This window comes from Yamadazyma tenuis, chromosome 7, assembly GCF_029203305.1.
Source record: "Yamadazyma tenuis chromosome 7, complete sequence".
In the NCBI taxonomy this organism is placed as follows: Eukaryota; Fungi; Ascomycota; class Pichiomycetes; order Serinales; family Debaryomycetaceae; genus Yamadazyma; species Yamadazyma tenuis.
The window spans coordinates 542194-564733 of NC_089467.1; the positions used below are offsets into that span (position 1 = coordinate 542194).

Consider the following 22540-nt stretch of genomic DNA (forward strand, 5'->3'; position numbering starts at 1 on the left):
CGAGGGTGCGCGGCTGCGCAGGCCATTACTTGCAGCCACCCCCAGATAAGCTTGTTGAGATGGCTGCAAGCATGCGACACATTGGAAAATTCGTTCTACCATGACTGCCGTAGATAATCACGTGTAATGGAATTAGGCAACAATTACTCCTCGGGGGTTAGATACACCTTGTTGTATGAATATATACGTCCTGTATTAAATCTTGGATTTGTGTGACCAACAGCAAGCTCCAGTACGGGTGCATCTTGCTGAAATACTAATCACACAATAGAATTCTTATCATAATTTGCCTACCAAGCCCAGGAGAATGTCTGGTTTTGCGCCTTTTTGGAATGGTTGCTGGATATATTATTCCTAGACTGTAGCAAGGTTCATACGTGCTTCTAGAAAGTGAAATTTCTCGAATATTGTACTGGTGGTTAGTAAATTGTCATTTAATTTTAGCATGTTGGGCAAAAAATGAAAACAGCCATTTAAGGTATCTATTTAAATGGGATTTACTTCATGCACTTAAGCAACTTCTTTGTGTCAAACCTGTCACTATAATAATCGGTCGCGAATTGCCGATTTGTTCCGAATAAAGTTTGAGCTCGCACTTTTGTATAGCAACAAAGCCGTTAAAAAAGACCTCAAGCTCCATACCCAAAAGCCATAATGATGTTGGATACATCTCCCCCTGTGCTCTATAGCTCGGCACCAGAGGCCTTCGCTGCTTCGAGTGCCGAAAACAAACCCGTGTTAATTCACACCACAAAATCCAAAACTGGCTCTCCTCACCCCATGTTTACCGCTAACATGACCCTCATTAAACAACACTTTATTGCCCTACAAGTGATGAATCATACGCACGATATGGATTTTCTACAACACATCGTTGGTGAGGTGATTGTTCCCCATGTCTACATCGTCAAGAACAACCGGGTGTTACTAACGATGCCTCACACCAGCACTTCTGAGTTTGAGTACAAGTTGACATCCTTTATCCAACAGAACCACCCTGTTTCAGAGCTTGCTGGAAAAGCTAACAGTGCTGCAGGTAATGACAAGTGCCTTTTGTCGGTGCGTTTGTTCGATGGAACGTCGCTAAAGCACGAGTTTACTGGTAGCTCCACTTTGGCCGACGTGAGGAACTGGCTTAATACTGAATCTGAGGTAGAAATCATCCACTCTGAGCCCATGCCGTCGTTTGCTCATCCGGATGCTCAGACACCTACTGCGTATTCATTCCAGAATCCTTCGATTCCTAGAATCACATACACCAAGGAAGACGAGTCGAGAGCCCTCGCTGAGCTTGATCTCTGCCCTCGGTCTGTGTTGATGTTGAAGCCCGTTTTTAATGAGGCTGCAGTCACTAGCTTGTATGAACAAAACAGTCGGTTATGGCTGGCGTGCAAAGCGACTGCTGCCAAATTTAGTACCGTGCTTCACTCCTTCTTCAACTATGCAGTGGATGTGGAACTGGACGACGACCATGGTGGTTCCTATAAATTGGACGATGCGCACTACAATCCCTCTTCTCTGGTGTTGGCACTAGACACCACGGCCAAGTCGTTGATCCACTTTGAAGCTCATGAAGCTGACGACAAAAAGCAAACGCTTCCAGAACAACCACATAATTTGAATGAGCCCAAGGACAGGATAAATTCCACGAATGGAGACGATCACAGTGCGTTGAAACACTCGCTGTCGAAGCAAGCGGTTTCGTCGGTGACCAAGATTGAAATCATTCGGGGTGATAAGCTGCTGTCTTCGGAGAAAAAGGTTTCGCTGGAAGACCAATAATGAGTTATATAGGTAATAGGATCATGAATAGGAATACGTATATGGTGTAAGGTCAAGCTTGTTTGTAATTGTCTCGAGACTTGTGTTTAATGATTTAGACACTTGTGTCCAATTCATCGCAGAGCTAGGGATTTGCAGCTTGCGCGAAAATCTGCCCCATGATAAATTCCCATATATCTCCGTGGAACTGATAGTAATGGAAAGAATAAAGGTGAGCAGCTTGGAACCACTTTTGAAGCTTCTGGCCAGTGTAGACCCAACTGACTTGTGTCTGGATGCAGCCGTACTCTCCTGTGGGTGTGTTGTTTCAGAACGGTTCTTCTTACCACTTGTTGATAGTTCTGGTACTACTTCATGTCCTGAGTGTATGAAGTCAAATGTAACATTCCTCAAGCCTATTCGGCAACTCCGTGACTTATATAACATTATATCCCAAGTGCTACTGGAGTCGACTCCCAGGACCCGGAGACGGTCTTCTTCCAAGAAAAGTATCAAAGGTCCTAATGATCCTATCAACGAACGTCTGGTTGGTGAACAAATGGATCTAGTAAGCTTGTTTTATCGATATGCCAAAGAAGAAACCTCCCAGTACCTTGTTTCATCTGACAATGCCCATGTCAATCCAATTGACATTAACCATCAAAGGCCTAAGTCCAACCTGAGTTATATCAATTCGAACTCAATCTCACCGTTGCGCAAAATGTCTATAAATCCAGGGGAGTCGGTGGGTATGCTTTCTGAGTCGTACCTTGAAAGAGAAAGAGTCAAGTCAAAGGCGCCCAAGTACGAAGATTTGCTCGTGTCGGACATTACAGAAGAGAAAGAGTATAACTTCAGCAAATGCTTTCCGTTCCATCGGAAGCTCACGACATTCCAAACCCAACAGGGAAGGCTATTTTCTTCCAGCTTGTTCAAAGGTTCGATGATCAAAAAGACGGGCCGGTTTATTGCCAATGATATTCACACATCGACAGATTTTGTCACTGGGCAAGAAATCACTCGGTTTGTGTCGATTACTGAAAAACGATGGGAGCTTTATGAGCTTGTAGAAGATCCAGAAATGCACCCGGTCCTCGTGTGCTGTGGTAAACTGAGTGGAGAGTATGGGCCTCTGTTCAACGAGTTGCGCGAAGATTACGGGCATGAAGTGGTTATTCGTAACGATTTTTCAGGGAACTCCCTGGCCAACTCCACTTCTACCGATTTAGGCCACAAGAAAAGGCTTGGTCTGTGGGAATTTATTAGTTGTCGATTGAGTGGAGACTTCTTAGCCATATCCGGCACTAAGGGAATCATGCGAGTTTTCAATGTGCTGAAGACATCGTTACCTCACGAACTTGGTCAACCGGTTTATACCTACATCACCAATTTCCCCATTCGGTGCATCGCCATCTCAAACAATGATCCTTTAATTGCCTGTGGAATCACTGCCAAGGAGAGGATTTCAGGTAAAGAACAGCCATTTGTGGTGTTGCATAAGTTGGTGAGATCGGTAGCAGCAGATCGAATTATTGGGTCTGTTGAACCTATCACCATAACCATTCCTTACAGAGATCCTATTAAACTCATAAACTTCAATGCCACTTCCACCCACCTCATGTGTTGTACTGTATGGGAATCTCGGTACCTCATTATTCGATTGAGAAGCAGTGGATCAGATAACTTCAGAAAGCCTAGATTGATATGGACGGACTCCAGCGTCCTTCGGTCTTCAAAGAGAAAAAAATCAGATGGTGCCCTTTACGATGATTCCGATGATGACAACTCTGATGATAATGCCTTGATGATGGACAACGAGGGTATAACCGACGCTCAGTTCGGGGCAATTCCAAATACTGTAGTTCTCACATCTTGCTCATTACAACACCGGCCTCCTTTAATGCTTCGTCTAGAAGGCTCGACTATCGACTCGTCTCAGGGTAGACACCTTCTGGATGCATTATCCTTCGAGAGCAGCCTTAACAGCCGTCATGACGGTAATGATGACGGGTATGACATCACCAACATCAAGTCGTCTGAGCTACTCATGAAGTTTCTGGAGGTTGGGTTTTCGATCCACAAGTCGGCCTTGCTGCCTCGTCGAGACGCACTTGCGTTTTTGGATAAAGATGGCCGGGTGTACCTTGTGTCTATTCCCAACTTCGAGTTGAATCTCAATTCAAGTCCCAAGAAGGTGGTTGTGCTTTTGGGAGAAGTCGCTAATGCTGAGAGGTACGTGGAGGCAGCAGCCATCTCCTTTTCGGCAGACGGGGGACGTGTATATGTGTCTGATCGTCGGGGAGCCCTTCTGGTGTTCGACTTTACCAAAGGTATTCCTGGACAAGATTCAGATGTTGTGAAGTGTAGAATCATCAGTGCTTAATTCTGGTGGTCACTTCAAATCCATTGGCTGCAAATTACGAGAAGCAAAAAATTAAACTTCTTGACGATTTAGATCACTCATCCTCCTTCTGTACATTCACTTCATTCATTTCTCCTTTCGGTTGTTGGATTTAGGCCTTGTATAAATAAATTGTGTAATAAATTTTAGCCGCATTCAACCACAACGGTTTAGTTCGGTTATGGCAGGAACCTATGCGGCGCGTGCCACAGTAAAAAAATCATTTCCTCATCATCATCAGGCTAATAAATATCTAACTAATAGAAATATGGCTCCCGTCCCCCCATTGAAAGACGATGTGTTGGACTTGATCGGTAACACCCCGTTGATTAAGTTGAACAAAATCCCCCAAAGTTTGGGCATCAAGGCCAAGGTCTATGCCAAAGTTGAGTTGTTCAATGCCGGTGGTTCTATCAAAGACAGAATCGCCAAAAACATGGTTTTAGAAGCTGAAAAATCGGGCAGAATCAAACCCGGTTACACATTGATCGAACCTACTTCAGGAAACACCGGTATTGGTTTGGCTTTGGTTGGTGCTGTTAAAGGATACAGAACCATCATCACCTTGCCTGAGAAGATGTCCAATGAGAAAGTATCAGTTTTGAAAGCCTTGGGGGCCGAAATCATTAGAACCCCCACCGAAGCTGCCTGGGATGCTCCTGAGTCCCACATTGGTGTTGCCAGAAAGTTGGAGAAAGAGATCCCCAATGCCGTCATTCTTGATCAATACTCTAACAAAGCCAATCCCAATGCCCATTACTATGGAACTGGGTTTGAGATTTGGGAGCAAACTGAAGGTAAGGTCACCCACTTGGTGGCTGGTGCTGGTACTGGTGGTACTATCACCGGTATCTCTCAGTACTTGAAGGAGAAAAACCCCAATGTCAAGGTAATTGGAGCTGATCCAAAAGGGTCTATTTTGGCAGTTCCTGAGTCTCTCAACACTTCTACTGAATCCTATATGGTTGAAGGTATCGGATATGATTTCATTCCAGACGTGTTGGACAGAAAGTGGGTGGACAACTGGATCAAGACTGATGATGCCGATTCGTTCAAATTGGCCAGAAGAATCATCAGAGAAGAAGGCATTTTGGTAGGAGGTTCCTCTGGGTCGGCTTTGCAGGCAGCCTTGGAAGTCGCTAAAGACTTGACCGAAGACGATACGGTTGTGGTGGTGTTCCCGGACTCCATTAGATCCTACTTGTCCAAGTTCGCTGATGACGAATGGATGAAGACCAATGGGTTTGAGGTGGAAGAAGCTAACGCTGGGGCCAACGAACAAGATAAGTTCATGGCTTCCAAAACTATCGGGGATTTGACCAAAGGAAAGGCTCCTGTTGTGACTGTGACTTTGGCTGATACAATTGGAAAGACCTTTGAGTTATTACAACAGAATGGTTTCGACCAATTGCCGGTGTTGAACGTTTCTGGACAATTGGTGGGTTTGGTGACTTTGTCTTCTATATTGAAGGCACTTTCTTCCAAGAAGGTTCAGATGACCAATTCGATCAGACCGGTGATAATTGATTTCAGAAAGTTGGCTGACTTTGAAAAGTCCTTCACTATCACAAAAGAATCGGGCTACTCCAAGAGAAAGTATGAACCAATTACTTTAGACACATCTTTAGCTTTGCTTAACAAATTCTTTGAAACAAACTCCAACGCTATTATCACTGATGACGAGTACAAGCCCATCCAAATTGTCACTAAAGTTGATTTGATTTCGTTTTTGGCCAAGAACACCACCTATGTATAACGTGGTTATAATTGTTTGTTCCATACTCTATTGACAGAAACTAATTAGGCTATATAAATACATGGATGTTTCTCCTTGGGGTCTATTCTACAACTGTAATCTCTCGTGTCTAAGAGAACTTCCATCTGTTACCACAATTCTCACAGGTACAGAATGTTGTCAACGGCTCATCAGCAGATCTGGTTTGCATCTGATAATAACTAACCTTCTTGTGTTTACATTTGCCGCAAGTGAACCTGTCAGTGACTGCTCTCTTTTCGGTTGCTCCTTGGGCATCAAAAAGATTCTGTTTATGTAATTTTTCGATTTCTTTCTTCAAGGTTTCAGGTGCCATTTCATTAGGACTCATCTTCACAAATTTTCCAGGAGTTATCTGTCCAGAAAGAATCCTGTCCCTTAATTCGGGGTTCTTCTTATTCCTGAGATTCATTACAAACGTTCTTAATTTGTTTCTGTAACCATCTGCAACTTTCAGGTATTCATCCTTGAACACCTCCGCTTCGATACTCTTTGCCACAGACAATATCTGCTGACTAGAATCACCCCGTTCAATGGCCAATGCCGTATACAATGCACTGATAGAAGCATTTCTGGTGGAATCGTCATAAATATCAGTACTAATACCATCTATCTTGGGGTTTCTAGGTCCACTGTGAAACTTGTTCTCCTTACTTGGAGTTGATGAGCCTGAAGTGGCAGCTTTTACATCAGAAGTGGGTCCTTTCTTCTTGTTCTTCTCTGCTTGGACCATATCTCTCCAATTTCTAATCATCTTCTTGACAATGGAACTGATTTCTGAATTCGTACTGGACCTGTACTTGTTCACAGCGACACCGACTTTGGTTTCTCTCAATAACTTTTCGGTTGGTTTGACTCCATCACTAAGGATATTCAACAATTTCAATATCATTACATCGTCCGAAGACTTCTCCAAGTTCGACACAATCGATTTTATCTCTTTCGCTTCCATGGTGATGAAACTCAAATTTATCCGGAGAAGAAACAGTTTTCTTTGATGTCAACTCTTAAAGTGCGAATTCAACAAGCGAAAACCTTCATCTACTGGTCACATATTGACAACTACACAAATGGAAAAATCCACCGTGTATGTGGGAAATATCCCTTATGACTACACAGAAGAGCAGGTGTTAGAGATTGCACTGTCTGTTGGTCCTGTTGACGACTTGAGGTTGCTCTTCGATCCCGTTAGTGGTAAATCTAAAGGGTACGCATTTGTCAAATATAGTGATAGGGAAACTGCAGCTTCAGCTGTTCGAAACTTGAACAATCACTCGATTGGAAACAGAAACCTCAAGTGTTCGTTATCCAATGAAACCAGCCAATTCGAAACCGGAATTGAAAATGAAGAGTTGCCTCCTCTCCCTTTGGGCGTCCAGATCTTTCCCAACCAAACTACTGGACAGGTCATATCGAGTATCTTGTCAACGTTGGATGAACAGACTGCTCTGCAGATCCTCAAAGAAGCTAAGGACATGAGCTCGACCAATCCTATAATGATGGAGAGATTACTAGAAAAGTGTCCTCAGTTGGCACATGCTTTGGCAGAGACTGCCATTCTCTTAAATGTGACCACTCCCGAGACGGTAGAGATATGCATAAACCGGAAAAAGAGGCCCATTTTCCAGCTTTCTCCCGAACAAATAAATACCTTAAGGGCTGTTAAACAGCTTAAAGACGACGATATTCAAGACTTAGAGAAATCTAAACAAGAGATTATGATAAAATTGAAAACCGAAATAAACAGTGACTCTTTCGGGCCTATATGATTCACCGCATGGTTCAATTCGACATTCTGTACATTAGTTAGACTCATATAATAAATCATCTCCGTTTCCCATCACCATCTCATCTTTAAAAAATTCGCAGCTTCAGTTTGTCAAAACTACAACTTAAATGCCGTCTGATAAAAAGAGACTATCCAGTGGCCTCACAGTCACTTCCAAGGTCTTTGTGATGTCCAGGAATGGAAGTGCTACCAAAGTTGTCAGAGAGCACTATCTTCGTGATGATATCGTATGCTATTCCACTGCTTGTAACAAATGTGCAGAATTAATCAAAGAAAACCCCGATGGCCAAATTCCAAACATCCAGTTGTCCGACGTTCCTGCCAAATTACAGAACGAAAGACACTATATAGTTGTTGATACGAACATTGTTTTGCTGGCTATTGACTTGTTGGAAAATACAGAATGTTTTTACGACGTGATAATCCCTCAAACTGTTCTTGATGAAGTGAAGAATAAATCGTTTCCTATTTACCAGAGATTGAGAAGCTTGGTGAAAGCAGAGGAAAAACGGTTCGTGGTATTCCATAACGAGTTTCATGAGGGAACCTATGTTACCAGAAAACATGGTGAATCAATGAACGATAGAAATGACAGAGCCATCAGAAAAGTTGTAAGCTGGTACGACAATCATATAAATCACGACAATTCCATCGAGAAGATCAACTTGGTATTTGTGTGCAATGATAAGGACTGCAGAAAGAAGGCTGAAGCTGAGGGTATCTATACAAAATCACTTGTTGACTACGTTGAGATGTTACCTAAGGCAGACTATCTCAGAGAATTGGTTTCCAATGACAACCAAACGTTCACCGAATTCCAAAATGAAGCCAAGTACCAAGAATACTATTCCGAGGCTAGGATTATGGCCGGTGTGAAAAACAAGTCTCTTTTCAAGGGTATTTTAAACATCTCCAGATACAACTTCTTGCAGGGTACGGTTCAAGTGCCGGACTTCAAGAAACCACTTTTGGTGGTGGGAACCAAGAACCTCAATAGAGCTTTCAACAGCGATCTTGTGGTGGTGGAGCTATTACCTCAAGATAAATGGAGATCACCTTCCTCTACTATTGTAGAGGAGGGTTCTATTGATGATTACGACAATCCTGATGATGACGATGATGGTGCCACCGCTTCAAACGGTATTATTCCTGATAAAGAACGGATTCTTTTAGCCCAAGAAGCTACTAAGGCTATCACTTTAGCCTCTTCGGGGAATACGGATGTTGAACATAAACTCCAACCCACCGCAAAGGTTGTGGGCGTTATCAGAAGATCATGGAGATATTACGTTGGACAAATTGCACCCACTTCTGTTTCTGCTGATGACAATGGGAATGCTTCTAGAGCTTGTTTTGTTGTTTTGATGGACACAGTGTTGCCAAAAATCAGAATCAGAACCAGGAGAGCCAAGGAGTTGTTGGGCAAGAGAATAGTCATATCGGTTGACTCCTGGGAGGCTACTTCAAAATACCCTCTGGGCCATTTCGTCCGGTCTCTTGGTGATATCGAAAGCACTGAAGCTGAAACTGAAGCTCTCTTACTTGAGCATGATGTTGAATATAGACCGTTTGCAACCAATGTTTTGAACTGTTTGCCTAAAGAAGGAGACAAGTGGAAAGTTCCTGAAAATTTGGATAATGGCGACGAGCAATTGAAGAAGAGAAAGGATTTGAGAGGCGAATTGGTGTGTTCTATTGATCCACCAAACTGTGTGGACATTGACGATGCATTGCATGCCAAGCCATTACCAAACGGAAACTTTCAAGTGGGGGTTCATATTGCCGATGTTACTCATTTCGTGAAGGCAAACACTGCATTGGACGATGAGGGTGCTTCTAGAGGTACTTCTGTCTACTTGGTGGATAGAAGAATCGATATGTTGCCTTTGTTGTTAGGAACAAATCTTTGCTCTTTAAACCCATACATTGATAGATACGCATTTTCCGTGATCTGGGAGGTTGATAAGGATGCCAATATCGTGAGCGTGGAATTCACCAAGTCCATAATCAGATCCAGAGAAGCATTCTCATACGAGGCTGCGCAAAAGAGGATTGATGATAAGCTGCAAAATGATGAGCTCACCAAATCAATGAGAATATTATTGAATTTGTCGAAGAAATTAAAACAAAAACGGTTAAATAATGGTGCCTTAAACTTAGCTTCTCCAGAAGTAAAAGTTCATATGGATAGTGAGACTTCGGATCCTGGTGAGGTTGAAATCAAGCAATTACTTGAAACTAATTCTTTAGTTGAAGAGTTCATGTTGTTTGCCAATATCTCTGTGGCTCGTAAAATCTACGACTCATATCCTCAAACTGCTATGCTTAGAAGGCATGCTCCACCTCCCGCTTCTAATTTTGAACAATTGAACGATATGTTGAGTGTTCGCAAGAATGGTATGCACATTTCTTTGGAGAATTCAAAGGCTTTGGCTGATTCTTTGGACAATTGCATTGATCCCAAAGATGAATATTTCAACACCTTGGTAAGAATTATGTCCACTAGGTGTATGATGGCAGCTGAGTACTTTCCTTCCGGATTTTTTGGATATTCTGACTTCAAGCATTACGGTTTGGCAGTGGATATTTATACCCACTTCACATCTCCTATTAGAAGATACTGTGATATTGTTGTCCATAGACAGCTTGCTGGGGCTATCGGCTACGAGGATTTGGCCCAAAGCCACAGAGACAAGAACAAGATGGAATTTATTGTCAAGAATATCAACAAACGTCATAGAAATGCCCAATTTGCCGGAAGAGCCAGTATAGAGTATTATGTGGGGCAAGTCATGAAGCTGAATGAATCGATCCAGGAAGGATATGTTATCAAATGTTTCAACAATGGTATTGTTGTATTGGTACCCAAGTTTGGTATTGAAGGTTTAATCAGATTGGAAGATCTTGGAGACACAGACTCGGCCATTTATGACGAAGACAAGTTTGAACTTCACTTCAATGATCTCCACAAGAACAAGAGAACTATCGGTGTTTTCGATAAGGTCAAGGTCGAAATCAAGTCTATCAAAGATGAAATATCTGGAAAGAGGAAGGCCCAATTGATACTTCAATAATTTATAAAACTTTATTATTATACACAAGATGGATTAAGAAATGTACTCTACTAATTGTTTAATATTGATCAACTTGATGTTGTGAGCCTTAGAGAATTCAACACAGTCATCTAACCTCAGCATCAACCCGTCTTCTTCTCTAACCAATTCGCAGATCACACCAGCTGGTTCCAATTGGGTCAATTCACACAACTGGACAGCCGCTTCAGTATGGCCTCTTCTCTCTTTTAACAATCCAGCAGCTGCCCTTAATGGAAGAATATGACCAGGTTTTATAAACTCAGAAGCTTTGGAAGTGCCATCGGCCAACTTATTCGCAGTCAACGCTCTATCATGTGCGGAAATTCCGGTAGTGGTGCCAACCGCATAGTCACATGTAATAGTGTAGTTAGTACCATGCTTATCGGTCTTGTTGGCCAACATGGGGGCTAATTCCAAAGTGTCGGCTCTTTCTTTCGACAACGGAACACAAACGTATCCTGAGGAATGACGAACGAGAAATGCCATTTTTTCTTGAGTAATAAGCTCAGCAGCCATTATCAAGTCACCTTCGTTTTCTCTGTCCTCATCATCCATGACAATCAAAAACTCTCCATTTTTGAACGCCTCGAGGGCTTCAGGTATAGGGGTGAATACAGTGGACATGATTTTATGTGGATTAATGATTTTCGATGATATAATGAATTTTTCAACCTTTTATCGGGTGAGAAAATTATCCAAACGTTCAAATCACAGAATCAAATTAGAAATCCATCTAGTAATTTTACTAATGCTGACTGACTAACATTTGCTGACTCTATTATTTTTTTTTTAGCAGCTACACGTGATGAAAAAGGATCTCTGTGTGGTTCCTTTACAGTTTCTGCCGCTTGGTTTCTGCCATGCTACCTGGTGTATGCTGAGTTGTGGCTTCTCTTGAGTGGCTGCAACTGGTGAAAATATATAATATATTAACTACCAAGTTAGTGATCTGCTGAGTATCACAGGTACACTCAACATCATATTCTGTAGGAAGGCATGGCTGAGGTGTCTCGTGCTAGCGTTTTCCTGGTGGTTTGCTTCTCTCTACATGCTATTTAAGGCAAGACGTGAAACCTTAAACGAATTGTAAACTCTCACAGGGATTTGCGTCTCGAACACGTAGGCGCAACAAGTTCTGATTGTAGGTCGAAGTGATATGCTTATTTTGATTTCCAAAGTTGTTTATGATGATCGAATGGTTTAATTGAATCCCACTAAATTTTCATCCTAAAAAGATTGGTGAAATCTGCAAAACTAACCAAAAAATTGGTTAATTGTGAAGAGAGACTGACAGGTTACAGCAAAATTCCAAAAAATAGATGAAGCTGCCTGTTTCAATATAAACGGGGATTCTATCCCCATTGTACTGCCTTTTTCCAGGAAATATAAAAATGATGCTAAATCCAATCTTGGTTGCATTAAATACTAATCGCAGTTTTGTCCTCGCTTCTCGCTTTGAACAGTAATGAGTGAACCAAAGTTCAGTACACATTTAACCAAAACATACCCTGATGCTGACAACACAGAAGTTACATTTCACAAGATTGAAGCTGCCGATACAATCATACTAAACGTCTTGACAAATGGAATAGCCGATACCACATTCGAGTTACCATTGAATTCCCAGCATTCCATCAATATACTCTCCAACCTTTCCAATTTCGAGGATGACGAAGAAAAAATGGGCATAGAGCCAAGAGTTATCGTGGGAGATCACAACAATCTCAAGATCCAAGTGGTGGCATCACAAATAGGAAAACTTCTTCTTCTGAATATGTCAGAGCCGAAGAGTGTAATATTGTCGATTGGTTCCAGATGGTTTGGGAAAAGCACCGAAACGAATGATGAAGACTTCAAAAAGCTCATGTTTGTACTTACAAGCGTCAACGAATTATTGGCCCAAAGCAAAGCACAATGAGAAATATATATATTAAATCATACAAAGAAAGAAGCTATTTCTTCTCCTTAACTGGCACAAGTCTTTCTTTAGTGTAGATGCTCAACTTGTGTGGAGTCATGAAAGCTTTGCACACCTCGTCGGTGGTCTTTGCTCTTCTTTCCTGGTATTCTTGAACAACTTTAGTAACCACTTTAATGCATTCTTCCTTCATTTCACTAGACAAAAGCTCTCCCTTTCTATAAGCTTCGGCCAACAGTTCTAACTTTTCATCATCATCACTGAAAAATGACATGTATTGGTAAGAGACATCGATTTCTGGATTACCACCATATTTAATGTGGTCTTCTTTGCTTGCCTGCCCTCCCGAGAACGCATACTTCTTGATCTTATTCTTGATTTGGGCAGGAGTATCATCAACAAAGATGGAAGTGGTGGTGTCCGAAGCAGACATCTTGGTAGAAGCTCCCTGTAAAGCTGGGAAAAACTTAGCATGAATCAAAGCTGGCTTGGAGTATTTCAATTTATCGGCAACGTCTCTACAAACTCTGAAGTAGGGATCTTGGTCAATTGCACAAGGAATCAAACAAGGTGTCTTTGGAGGAAGTCCCAAGACATCAGGGAAAGAAGATGGGAAAGACGTAGCGATTTGAATACTGGCAAAGTGTATTCTCCCAATGCTATCACTTTCTTGGAATCCGAACACCGATCTGGCAGTAGAAAAAGTGATTTGCCTCGAGGTTCTAACGACGTTTTCATAGAAGGCTCCTCCCATGTAGTCCAAGTCTGAGAAAATGAAGGTCTTCTCCAAGTCAAATCCACAAGCGATAATATCTTTAGCATTAACTTGACAATACTTCTTGACGTCTTGGATTGTCAACTTTGGCTTGAACAAGAACTTTTCGTCATCAGTCAACTCAATCACCAAAGGAACATCGAATACTTCCTGTAACCATTTAGTAAACATGAAAGGAACCAAATGTCCCAAATGAAGCGAATCTGAGGATGGGCCCCTACCGGTGTACAAAAAGAAAGGCTTGCCCTGTTCATACAAATTCAAGATTCTGCCCAAGTCTCTTTCGGAGAAAAATACTCCCCTCTTTAAGAAAGGATGAGGATCATGACCAGTAACTTCTTTAAATCTGTTTAAGGTGTCAGAGGTGATAAGCTTAGTACCAAATTGTTCGGTCAACTTCTTGTAATCGATACCTTGGTTTTCACCATCAACTACAGCACCTTCTACTTCCCATGGAGTAATGATCTGTTCTGAAGACTTCAAATCGATTTTTTTGACTGCTTCTGTAACTTTATCGGTCATTATTATCAAAGGTGATGTGTAGTTTTGTAACACAAAAAATTAGCACTTCCAAACGCTCGTGAGACGAAAAAATTTGGTCTACTTTATACAAAATACATTCTACTTCATCTACTGACTGTTTGATACGAATTGCTTTTGTAGTATTATGAATACATCAGGTAAATATACATGAAATAAGGGACTACATAAAGTTAAAAAAATCATTAATTATTGTGTATTTTTTTAAACCCAATGCATGGTGAAATATGCAATTCAGTCTTTTGTAAACCCCAGTTATCTTCAAAGAATCAGCAGATTCCTTAAAATTGAAGTTTGGCAAAAAACCATTTGTTTTCACCAGCTTGGTATCTTTCTTCCAAAGCCTTCTTCACAACCTTCTTAGCTTCTTCTCTTTGAGATGGTTCTTCCAAAGCTTCAGTGGTAACAGCGGATTTGAAAGATTCAATGTCAAAAGAGTATCTAGTTGGCATCAAGTGGTTGTAGTTGATTGCCTTGATGAATGGCTTCACCTTTGATCTCTTGGCAGTCTTTTTAGCACCCAAGTTCTTGGTGACCTTCAATGGGTATCTTTCAATACCAGCAACAATGGCATGTGGAAAGGCGTGGGCCTTGGTACCTTCATCATGGTGCTTGACAATGACAACCTTCTTACCGGCGAAACGACCACGGACGACAATAGCTAAAAGACATGTTAGTAATTGAGTTTTGGGAGATGATTTACAAAAGTTGCTGTGTTTTCGGTATACTGGAGTCAAAAGTGGCAACAAAGAACCTGGTGGAACAAGATGGGATGAACACTAAGACGAACGGTTATGTAGAACACCTATTTCAAATTCTGATTGTTTTCATACTAGTGACTTTTCAATAAAAAATTGTGGATGAATGAAGTGTCCACTACATATTGGCATGGAATGGAACACAGCATACTTGAGTATCATAGTTCATGGGATTAGGTTTACATACCGACTCTACCTGCTTGGATGACTTTACTTAATTTGGCCATTTTGATTAATATTAAACTTGGTTAAAAAAGTTTGCAAATTTTTAATGAAAATTTTTGGCTGTATGATGGACCAACTCCTTCGCAGAAAAATATGAAAAATAGCACAAAACCAGCACTCTTTGTGTAACTTGGGGAAGCGCTTGTGGCGCACACTACACATCAGGTGAAGTTGTGACTGCTTTTTTTCCGGGCGGTGCTGTGCGCAAAGGTGAGATTATATTACATAATCATAAAGTATAATAGATGCAAAATATACACAAATGGTAACTTACTTTTTACGTTGACTTCTTGCAAGGAACTTGGAGTTCATTGAAGTTATTGCATGAGGATGGGGACTTGGTGAAGCCCGTGCCTTTGAAGAAGATGCAGCACTGGTGTATGCGTTTCTGTCATCCTTAGTGAAACTCGATCTTCTGTTGTATGTAACGGGATTATTACTGCTATTGGAAACAGCCAATTGTGCCGCATGTAACATTCCGCTTTCATTGCTGCTGCCCAATCCAGTGGACATGTCAAGTCCTCCCGCTATAGCTTTGACTGGAGGAGGAGGTTTTCTCTTTACTGACGATCTATGTTGGATTCTGTTCGATAAAAGACTTTCCCTGGAGTGTGAACCATGGGAACTGGAAGGTTTTGGGTCCGACACTTTTCTAGTTGTTTCCTCCTTTTGCTGCTTGGGACTCTGTTGAACCCGAAGATTTGTGAATTGTGGAGCGTCCATTAGTCTGGGAGACCCCGAGTTGCTTTTCGGTTTAGATCTTAAGTTAGGTTCGACAAGTTTTTCTTTTTCTAACTTCATACGTTCAAACTGGTTGGTCTGTGCTTTGGCCAAAGCTTCAGTCCAATGGTTAACGTCGTACTTCTCTACCTCAAAAGTTAGAGTCGAAACATTCGACTGGATTGCAAACATTCCAGTTGTAGGAAGTATTTTCAGTAATCTTCCTGAATTTGTCACCACTTCCTTGAATTGAATGAATGGGTAACTGAGACGAACTTCAGATATCAACCGATAATTCACTTCCGGATCATTTCTGAAGAATATCAACACTCTTCCGAAACTGGTTACCAACATGGTACAAGTTCTTCCTTTTTCTAACGGATGCTGACTGACAGGCTCTGAAGCAGAATTCTTGTCCTTTGAATTGGAGATACCAAGTCTCTTGAAAAGTTTGCTCAGAATCTTTGTATTTGTTGGTGCATTCTCGCTTGAAGCACTACTCGGTATCTCTTCTATCATGAAATAGTCTCGGATAGCCTTTGATTCATCTTGGTCGTCTTCAATTTCTTCCACTGGTAAGGTCTGATTGTCCCTCAAGCCTGTACTATTTCCAGACACTACTTGGCTTAAGAAACTGGAATTCCCCTTTCCTCTGTTTTTGAATCCTAAAGGTGACTCATGAATAAGACCTCTATACTTTCTTTCAAACTGCTCAGTAGTAGTCTTGTGTGCAATCACAGGACCTATCTTTAGAATCCGTTCGTCTGAGCTCTTGAGGTACTTTCCCCATGCAACTTCGAGAGGCGTGATTGGAGAAACTTCTAAAATCTTTGACTTGAATTTGGGTTTTCTTTGTGGCTTTGTTCTGGAGGATGATCTCGAGTAACTATGAATCGAGTTGATTGTAGGACGTAAGATATTGGTTCCTGGAATGTAATCAGGAAGAGGTGCCGATGAAGGTGCCGATGAAGGTGCTCTTGAAGAGGTTCTTGAGGATGTTTGAGTATTGTTGGGTATATCATCAGTAGCAGTATCTGCGCTATCTTCGGTGTCCAGCGAATCCTCTTTCTTGTTGAGCACAAATGCAGCTGCAGCTGCAGGGTTGAGAGGAGCACCTGCGGATGATGCTGTACTAACTTTTGCATTGTTGTTGCCATTGTGTGATGGTTCAGAAACTGTTCTCTTGTCTTTTTTGCGAGGAACCCTTTTGGTTGCTACAGACTGAGAAGAAGCAGACTTAGACAATTCAGGGATTTTCATCATCGACTTGGCAGACATCTTGAAGGGACCGAGCTCTGGAACTTCAGAATACCAGATTTGATTGAAGTCATCAAAGTTGATGCCTTGAAAAAAGTAGTGCTTTTGAATTGTTGGAATGTCTGCTCTTCTTGATGGTTGCAAAACCAAAACTTGTTTAATCAAGTCCCTCATAACCAAGGGGAAACCAGCACTAAAAGCGTATTGTAGCTTAGTGATCTTTTGGAATGTAAGATACTCATTTGCAGCTTTGAAAGGAGGCTTGCCAGCTATCATCTGATATAATATACACCCAAATGCCCAAATATCACCTGGCTTACCGCAGTACTTGTTATCCAATAGTTCAGGGGAAACGTACTCAGCAGTTCCAACGAACGACTTGGCTCTAACATCAACCGGGTACTCCTCGCTTTCTTCACTGACTTTCTCCAATAATCTGGCAGTACCGAAGTCAGTGATCTGAATTCTTAATTTATCATCTAAAAGAATGTTCTCAGGTTTTATGTCTCTATGGATTACTCCATTATCATGCATGTATTTTATAGCATCCAATATCTGGGCACCAAAATACCTAACACAGTCTTCATTCAAGGTGTTGTATTTCTTGATCAATGATAAAAGCTCGCCATTTGAAGCATAGTCCAAAACAAAGTAGAGTGAGTCTTTATCTTGAAAAGTGAAGTAGAGTGAAACGACCCCCATTCTATTGCTGAGTCTGTTCAATGCATGTTTTTCAATGTTCACATACTTTACCTTCTTCTCTTTGATGATGTGTCGTTTGTCTAAAATCTTGACGGCATATTTGGTGGACGTTATTTTGTCGGTTGCCAAAACAACAGTAGAATAAGAACCCTCACCTAAGGGCTTGCCAAACTCAAAGTCCGTCACGTTCCTTCGAATGACAGTAAATCCGTTCGACTCATCTCCCACCGTCCTAGTGGCGGCTCCCCTTTCATGCCAATCTTCTGATTTGGTACCCGATACCGCAATTGATGAGGGAATTTCATCGTCTTCGAGGTTCAATGATTTGAGAGCCTCGTTTGATTTGGCTACTTCTCCGTATTTCTCGGGAGAAATGATATCTTTTAGCTCTTGTTCAATTATTGGAGTGTTCAAAATGTCGAGAGAACCATTGGACATGGCTCGATGGTCTTGGGAGTAGAAATCAAAAGAAGACCCTGAGTTTGGTGATTGAGGTGCACTATGAATGACATCAGCAGATCCTTGCTTCAAAGACGATAACCTCGAAGAAATGTGTACCAGATAGTCATTTGTGGCCGAAAATCTATCCAAAACTGTTGGTGGGATAAGCCGATGGTGTTTTGAGGTTGATGAAATTGGTGGAGGTGCTGTTTCCGAATCCAAAGTATCATTGCTATTGTTGCTGTAGTTGGATGTGTAGGTGTTGAAGATTTTGTCCAAATCATCATTGATATCCTTTAAACTTCCCGAACTGGGGTCAGGATGATAAGATAGGCGATTTGGATTTGACATCGTCGTCTAAAAGTATCGTTGGATTGGTGGTCTTGGCTGAGTAAATCTATAAATGGAAAGGTGTTGATTGAATAATGTGGATTGAGTTATCAGAAGACAGCTTCTAAGGGATCATCAATATTCTTGACTTTACTATGAGGGAATTGACAGAATGGGCTTATGGCCTAAAATTAAAACTGTGTTGCTGTTGGAGTCAACCAAGTATACAAACAAGTGAGATTCCGATTACAACAATATGAGAGTGCGAAACTGAAACTGTGAGCTAATACGTGAGATCAGTAGTTTTTTAATACACCGTGAACCTTGTAGTTCAAGGGCCTTACTTGATTAATAACATAGTGTTGTCAGTTGAACAATGGCATTTCCGTTGGATGCTGCTCATCTCATTTCCCACTTGAGAAGCTCATATCTAGTTCTGTTTGATGCTGATGAAGACGCTAAGCGAATCATCACCCCTTATCATGATGATAAAGACGGAGACATGTACAAACACATTTTCGAGAAGTTAACACTACTGTCGTCTCCTCCAATAGAATTAACCACCTCAGAAAATCTTCATGCTAGTATAGGACAACACAAAGACTCCAAATTATCCAAAGCAAATAAGAGGAGAAGTAAAATACGACATAGACGCAAGTCGATAGATCACAAACGGTCTCATTCAAGAACCAGTGTTTTTGATAAGAGTGAAGAAGATCCTGGTAATGTTAAAAAGCCCACTCATGATATTAACAAGGGACTGGCTGATCAGTCAATAATTGATACCAGACCCCAAGAAGAAACTCCAAACCAATTGAACTATACCCAGACAATCAAGAAAGGAGCTAAGAAGAAAAACAATCTTATACGACTTTTTCAAAGAGACCTGAGTGGGTACGACTCCGATAGCAGTGATGGTTCAGTACGGACGACCAAGCTAGAATCACTAGACGAAGACGACGGATTAACAGACTCTACTCCCAAAATATCTCAATTGGAAGGAGATGAAGAAGTCCTCGAAAAGGAAGACGCTAGTTCCCTTACTTCTAAACAAAGCACCCTTAGCTATCTGCATCGCAACACGAGCAGTGAGCTGCTTCCTACGAAAGAAACGTTTGAGACCGAGACACCTCTTGATAGCAGCGTTTCTGGGGACTTAGAAGATACTACGTTTGATGATGACGACTCTTTTGACGAGGATGACGAGGACGATGATGACTATGATGATGATGATGATGACTATGATGATGACGATGAAACAGAAGATGTGTCATCTGACGATTCAGCATTCACCGATCTAGATGATGATTCGTTGGGAGGTTCTTCTCTATTGCTCCACTCTTTTCAGACCCCCCGGTTTTCTTACTCCAAGAAGGCAAAAATGCTTTCTTCGAAACTCAGAAGAAGGAAATCAAGATCTCAATCTTTGGTTAACACTCTTCAGTCAACAAAAGAGAGTTCAAATCTCGGCGGTGAGAAGGGCGGAAAGCTAGCCCCATCGCCTTCGGCTACTGGATTATCATCTATAAGAAACAAGAAAGCTGGATTCAAATTTGAAAAGATCATTCCGGCTGTTAACACCAACAACGAAGCAAAGTCGCAGCTTAGTACGATGATTCAATCGAGGTATAAATCTATCAAGACGAATCCATTAAACTACTTTGCCTTTGCTAATGATAAATCCGGACAAGGAACAGCACAGCAGGTTAAACTCAATATCTTCGTGCCTCCCAAAACAATTCCCACTTTGCAGGATTTGTCAGTGAATAACAACGTTGCTATTGCTGATTGTATTGGATATATTCTACTCAATCTTTCCAAATTGGAAGAGTATGAAGACCAGGAAGATTTTTCATTATACCCCAACCATTGGAGGTTGGAATTAGTTGACGAAGATGGCGAGAATTACGGATCATTTGGGATTCTCGATCGAACCAGACTTCTATCTTCATATAATAATCCTAAAGACTTGGCTATTTGCAGAGTGAAAGATGAGAAGGAAATACGGAAATACGAGTTACAATCCCCCTTGGCCAATGAATTCAAACAAAACTTGGTGGATTATACCAAACAAGGAAGTACCACCATCGATGAGCATGTACCTGCTAATGAAAGCAAGGAAATGGTGGAATTAACAATAGTTGATCCTACAGACAACAGAGCCCATATAACAGTTGATAACAATTCTTCAATTCAAGAAGTTTTGTATGAATTCTGTTCACAAAGAAACTTGAATCCTGAATTATATGCTTTTAGGATCATGATCGAAGACCGAAATAATCTCACATTGAAGGGAAGTAATGAAATTGAAACCTTAAAAGCGGATTCAGTGATCAATGATTATAATAGCACACGATTTGCTAATAAGAATGAAGTTGTTAAAGAGCTAGAGTCGATGATATTGCAAATCGTCCCAACCAAATCAATGCCAAATCTGTCTCTTCTCAATAATGATTCTCATGGAATAAGTCCAATAATTGATAACGATGTCTTCCCAGTCCACAATCCTACTATTATAGGCTCAACAAACCCCAAGCAAGCCACTCGTAATGACTTGAATGCCCCAATTACTAAGAGGCACTCATCACAACATATTCGAAGACAAAGCAAGCATGGTGGTGATTCAAATAAGTATTTTGATGATATGATTTCCAACTTGGCTCCAGGAATTCCAAGTAATCCAAAGGCCAGATACTTCACTTGGAAAGTGTGGAGAAAGAAGGCCACGATTTTAAATAAGATCGAGAAATCTCTTATCATTGATGGTGACTACATAAGATTACAACCTCCTGAAGATAGAGCATACACCATGAACCCGAATGATAATCCATTCTTAGCCTCTCAAGGCGATTCTCAAAACCATCACCATCACCACTTACATCACTACAACTATGCCAATTATTACAATAGCTCTATGATGAAAACCAGTTCATTCCATCTTACTCAGATTACCAAATTCAAGCAGTATAAAGGATCCAGGAATCCAAATCACTTCAAGATCGTAATAAGAAAACAGGGAAAAGAGAGACATGTCAAGAAGACGTATGATCTAGAAGCAGTCAGTGAAGCCGAATGCGAGGATATTATAAAAAAGATTGGCTGGGTTATAGATATGTACCAAGCGGAGATGGCACACCTTATGTAAATAGTTTAGATGAGATGATGCGAAAATTTAAATCTTAAGAATAACTGTGAGTACGACTTATAAATGTCTGGATTATCACTGAACTGGGCTCGACTCCAGTCCAATATCACACCCAAGTCCACCAGGAAGACTAAGAAGACTGTGATCAAAAGAAAAGCCCCTTATACCCCCAAAGAAACGGAAAAAGTGGCATCGATTATTACCTCATCGAATTCCCCAGCATCGGAAATTCAACTTTCAACAATTGCATCTGCTTTATGGACAAATGAACATGAAATCCTGGAAAAAGATATCGAAAATGTAAGCTCAACCAAAGCCCCAATCCAAACCTCATCCAAAAAACAACTACCAGGTAAATACTTAGCCATTGATTGCGAGTTTGTTGGAGTAGGTCCTGAAGGTGAAGAAAGTGCATTAGCAAGGGTATCCATTGTTAATTTCTATGGCTATACCGTTTACGATAAGTTTGTTAAACCTAGAGAGAAGGTAACAGACTGGAGAACATGGGTTAGTGGGGTAACTCCAAAGCATATGAAAGATGCTGCCACCTTCAAACAAGCTCAAGAAGAAACATCGAAATTGCTTGATGGTAAGATCCTAGTGGGACATGCCGTCCACCATGATCTCGATGCATTGTTCTTGTCACACCCCAAGTACATGATACGAGATACGACGAGTTTCAAGCCATTCAGAGCAATTGCAAATGGAAAAACTCCCAGTCTTAAAAAGCTCACTAAGCATTTTCTTAAAATTGACATTCAAGATGGCCTGCATTCTTCAGTTGAAGATGCTAGGGCCACCATGTTGTTGTTTCGGTTGCACCGAAAAGACTTTGAAAAGACCTTAAAGTTGAAAAGGTAACTTCTAATCAGGTCAAACGCATATAGAAAATCATGTACTATAGAATTC

The 22540-nt window shown here is 41.2% G+C and overlaps 12 protein-coding genes across 12 annotated transcripts; 8 read left to right on the top strand and 4 right to left on the bottom strand. All coding sequences in view use genetic code 12, as the record gives it.

The window, feature by feature from the left end:
- Positions 1-654: 654 nt before the first annotated feature.
- Positions 655-1782, top strand: PSN45_005045 (uncharacterized protein; the record flags this gene model as incomplete). Its single annotated transcript, XM_006685448.2, has 1 exon — positions 655-1782. The coding sequence occupies one exon, from the start codon at positions 655-657 to the stop codon at positions 1780-1782; it is 1128 nt and encodes a 375-aa protein (XP_006685511.1).
- A 196-nt stretch (positions 1783-1978) lies between these two features.
- PTR3 (SPS-sensor component ptr3) lies at positions 1979-4144 on the top strand (the record flags this gene model as incomplete). Its single annotated transcript, XM_006685449.2, has 1 exon — positions 1979-4144. The coding sequence occupies one exon, from the start codon at positions 1979-1981 to the stop codon at positions 4142-4144; it is 2166 nt and encodes a 721-aa protein (XP_006685512.1).
- Positions 4145-4430: 286 nt separating this feature from the next.
- On the top strand, positions 4431-5918 carry CYS4 (cystathionine beta-synthase; the record flags this gene model as incomplete). Its single annotated transcript, XM_006685845.1, has 1 exon — positions 4431-5918. One exon carries the CDS (start codon positions 4431-4433, stop codon positions 5916-5918), a length of 1488 nt encoding a protein of 495 aa, XP_006685908.1.
- A 109-nt stretch (positions 5919-6027) lies between these two features.
- On the bottom strand, positions 6028-6888 carry tfs1 (transcription elongation factor TFIIS; the record flags this gene model as incomplete). Its single annotated transcript, XM_006685450.1, has 1 exon — positions 6028-6888. One exon carries the CDS (start codon positions 6886-6888, stop codon positions 6028-6030), a length of 861 nt encoding a protein of 286 aa, XP_006685513.1.
- Positions 6889-7006: 118 nt separating this feature from the next.
- Positions 7007-7705, top strand: PSN45_005049 (uncharacterized protein; the record flags this gene model as incomplete). The annotated part of the gene is made up of 1 exon (XM_006685451.2): positions 7007-7705. The coding sequence occupies one exon, from the start codon at positions 7007-7009 to the stop codon at positions 7703-7705; it is 699 nt and encodes a 232-aa protein (XP_006685514.1).
- A 127-nt stretch (positions 7706-7832) lies between these two features.
- On the top strand, positions 7833-10799 carry DIS3 (exosome catalytic subunit dis3; the record flags this gene model as incomplete). Its single annotated transcript, XM_006685452.1, has 1 exon — positions 7833-10799. The coding sequence occupies one exon, from the start codon at positions 7833-7835 to the stop codon at positions 10797-10799; it is 2967 nt and encodes a 988-aa protein (XP_006685515.1).
- Positions 10800-10832: 33 nt separating this feature from the next.
- Positions 10833-11444, bottom strand: RIB3 (3,4-dihydroxy 2-butanone 4-phosphate synthase; the record flags this gene model as incomplete). The annotated part of the gene is made up of 1 exon (XM_006685453.1): positions 10833-11444. One exon carries the CDS (start codon positions 11442-11444, stop codon positions 10833-10835), a length of 612 nt encoding a protein of 203 aa, XP_006685516.1.
- Positions 11445-12285: 841 nt separating this feature from the next.
- PSN45_005052 (uncharacterized protein) lies at positions 12286-12738 on the top strand (the record flags this gene model as incomplete). The annotated part of the gene is made up of 1 exon (XM_006685456.1): positions 12286-12738. The coding sequence occupies one exon, from the start codon at positions 12286-12288 to the stop codon at positions 12736-12738; it is 453 nt and encodes a 150-aa protein (XP_006685519.1).
- Positions 12739-12772: 34 nt separating this feature from the next.
- On the bottom strand, positions 12773-14035 carry WRS1 (tryptophan--tRNA ligase; the record flags this gene model as incomplete). Its single annotated transcript, XM_066158422.1, has 1 exon — positions 12773-14035. One exon carries the CDS (start codon positions 14033-14035, stop codon positions 12773-12775), a length of 1263 nt encoding a protein of 420 aa, XP_066014519.1.
- A 299-nt stretch (positions 14036-14334) lies between these two features.
- Positions 14335-18507, bottom strand: PKH1 (60S ribosomal protein eL27; the record flags this gene model as incomplete). Its single annotated transcript, XM_006685457.2, has 3 exons — positions 14335-14714; positions 14999-15054; positions 15311-18507. The coding sequence occupies 3 exons, from the start codon at positions 18505-18507 to the stop codon at positions 14335-14337; spliced, it is 3633 nt and encodes a 1210-aa protein (XP_006685520.2).
- Positions 18508-18862: 355 nt separating this feature from the next.
- PSN45_005055 (uncharacterized protein) lies at positions 18863-21631 on the top strand (the record flags this gene model as incomplete). The annotated part of the gene is made up of 1 exon (XM_066158423.1): positions 18863-21631. One exon carries the CDS (start codon positions 18863-18865, stop codon positions 21629-21631), a length of 2769 nt encoding a protein of 922 aa, XP_066014520.1.
- A 63-nt stretch (positions 21632-21694) lies between these two features.
- REX4 (3'-5' exonuclease) lies at positions 21695-22492 on the top strand (the record flags this gene model as incomplete). The annotated part of the gene is made up of 1 exon (XM_006685460.1): positions 21695-22492. One exon carries the CDS (start codon positions 21695-21697, stop codon positions 22490-22492), a length of 798 nt encoding a protein of 265 aa, XP_006685523.1.
- Between the last annotated feature and the right edge of the window lie 48 nt (positions 22493-22540).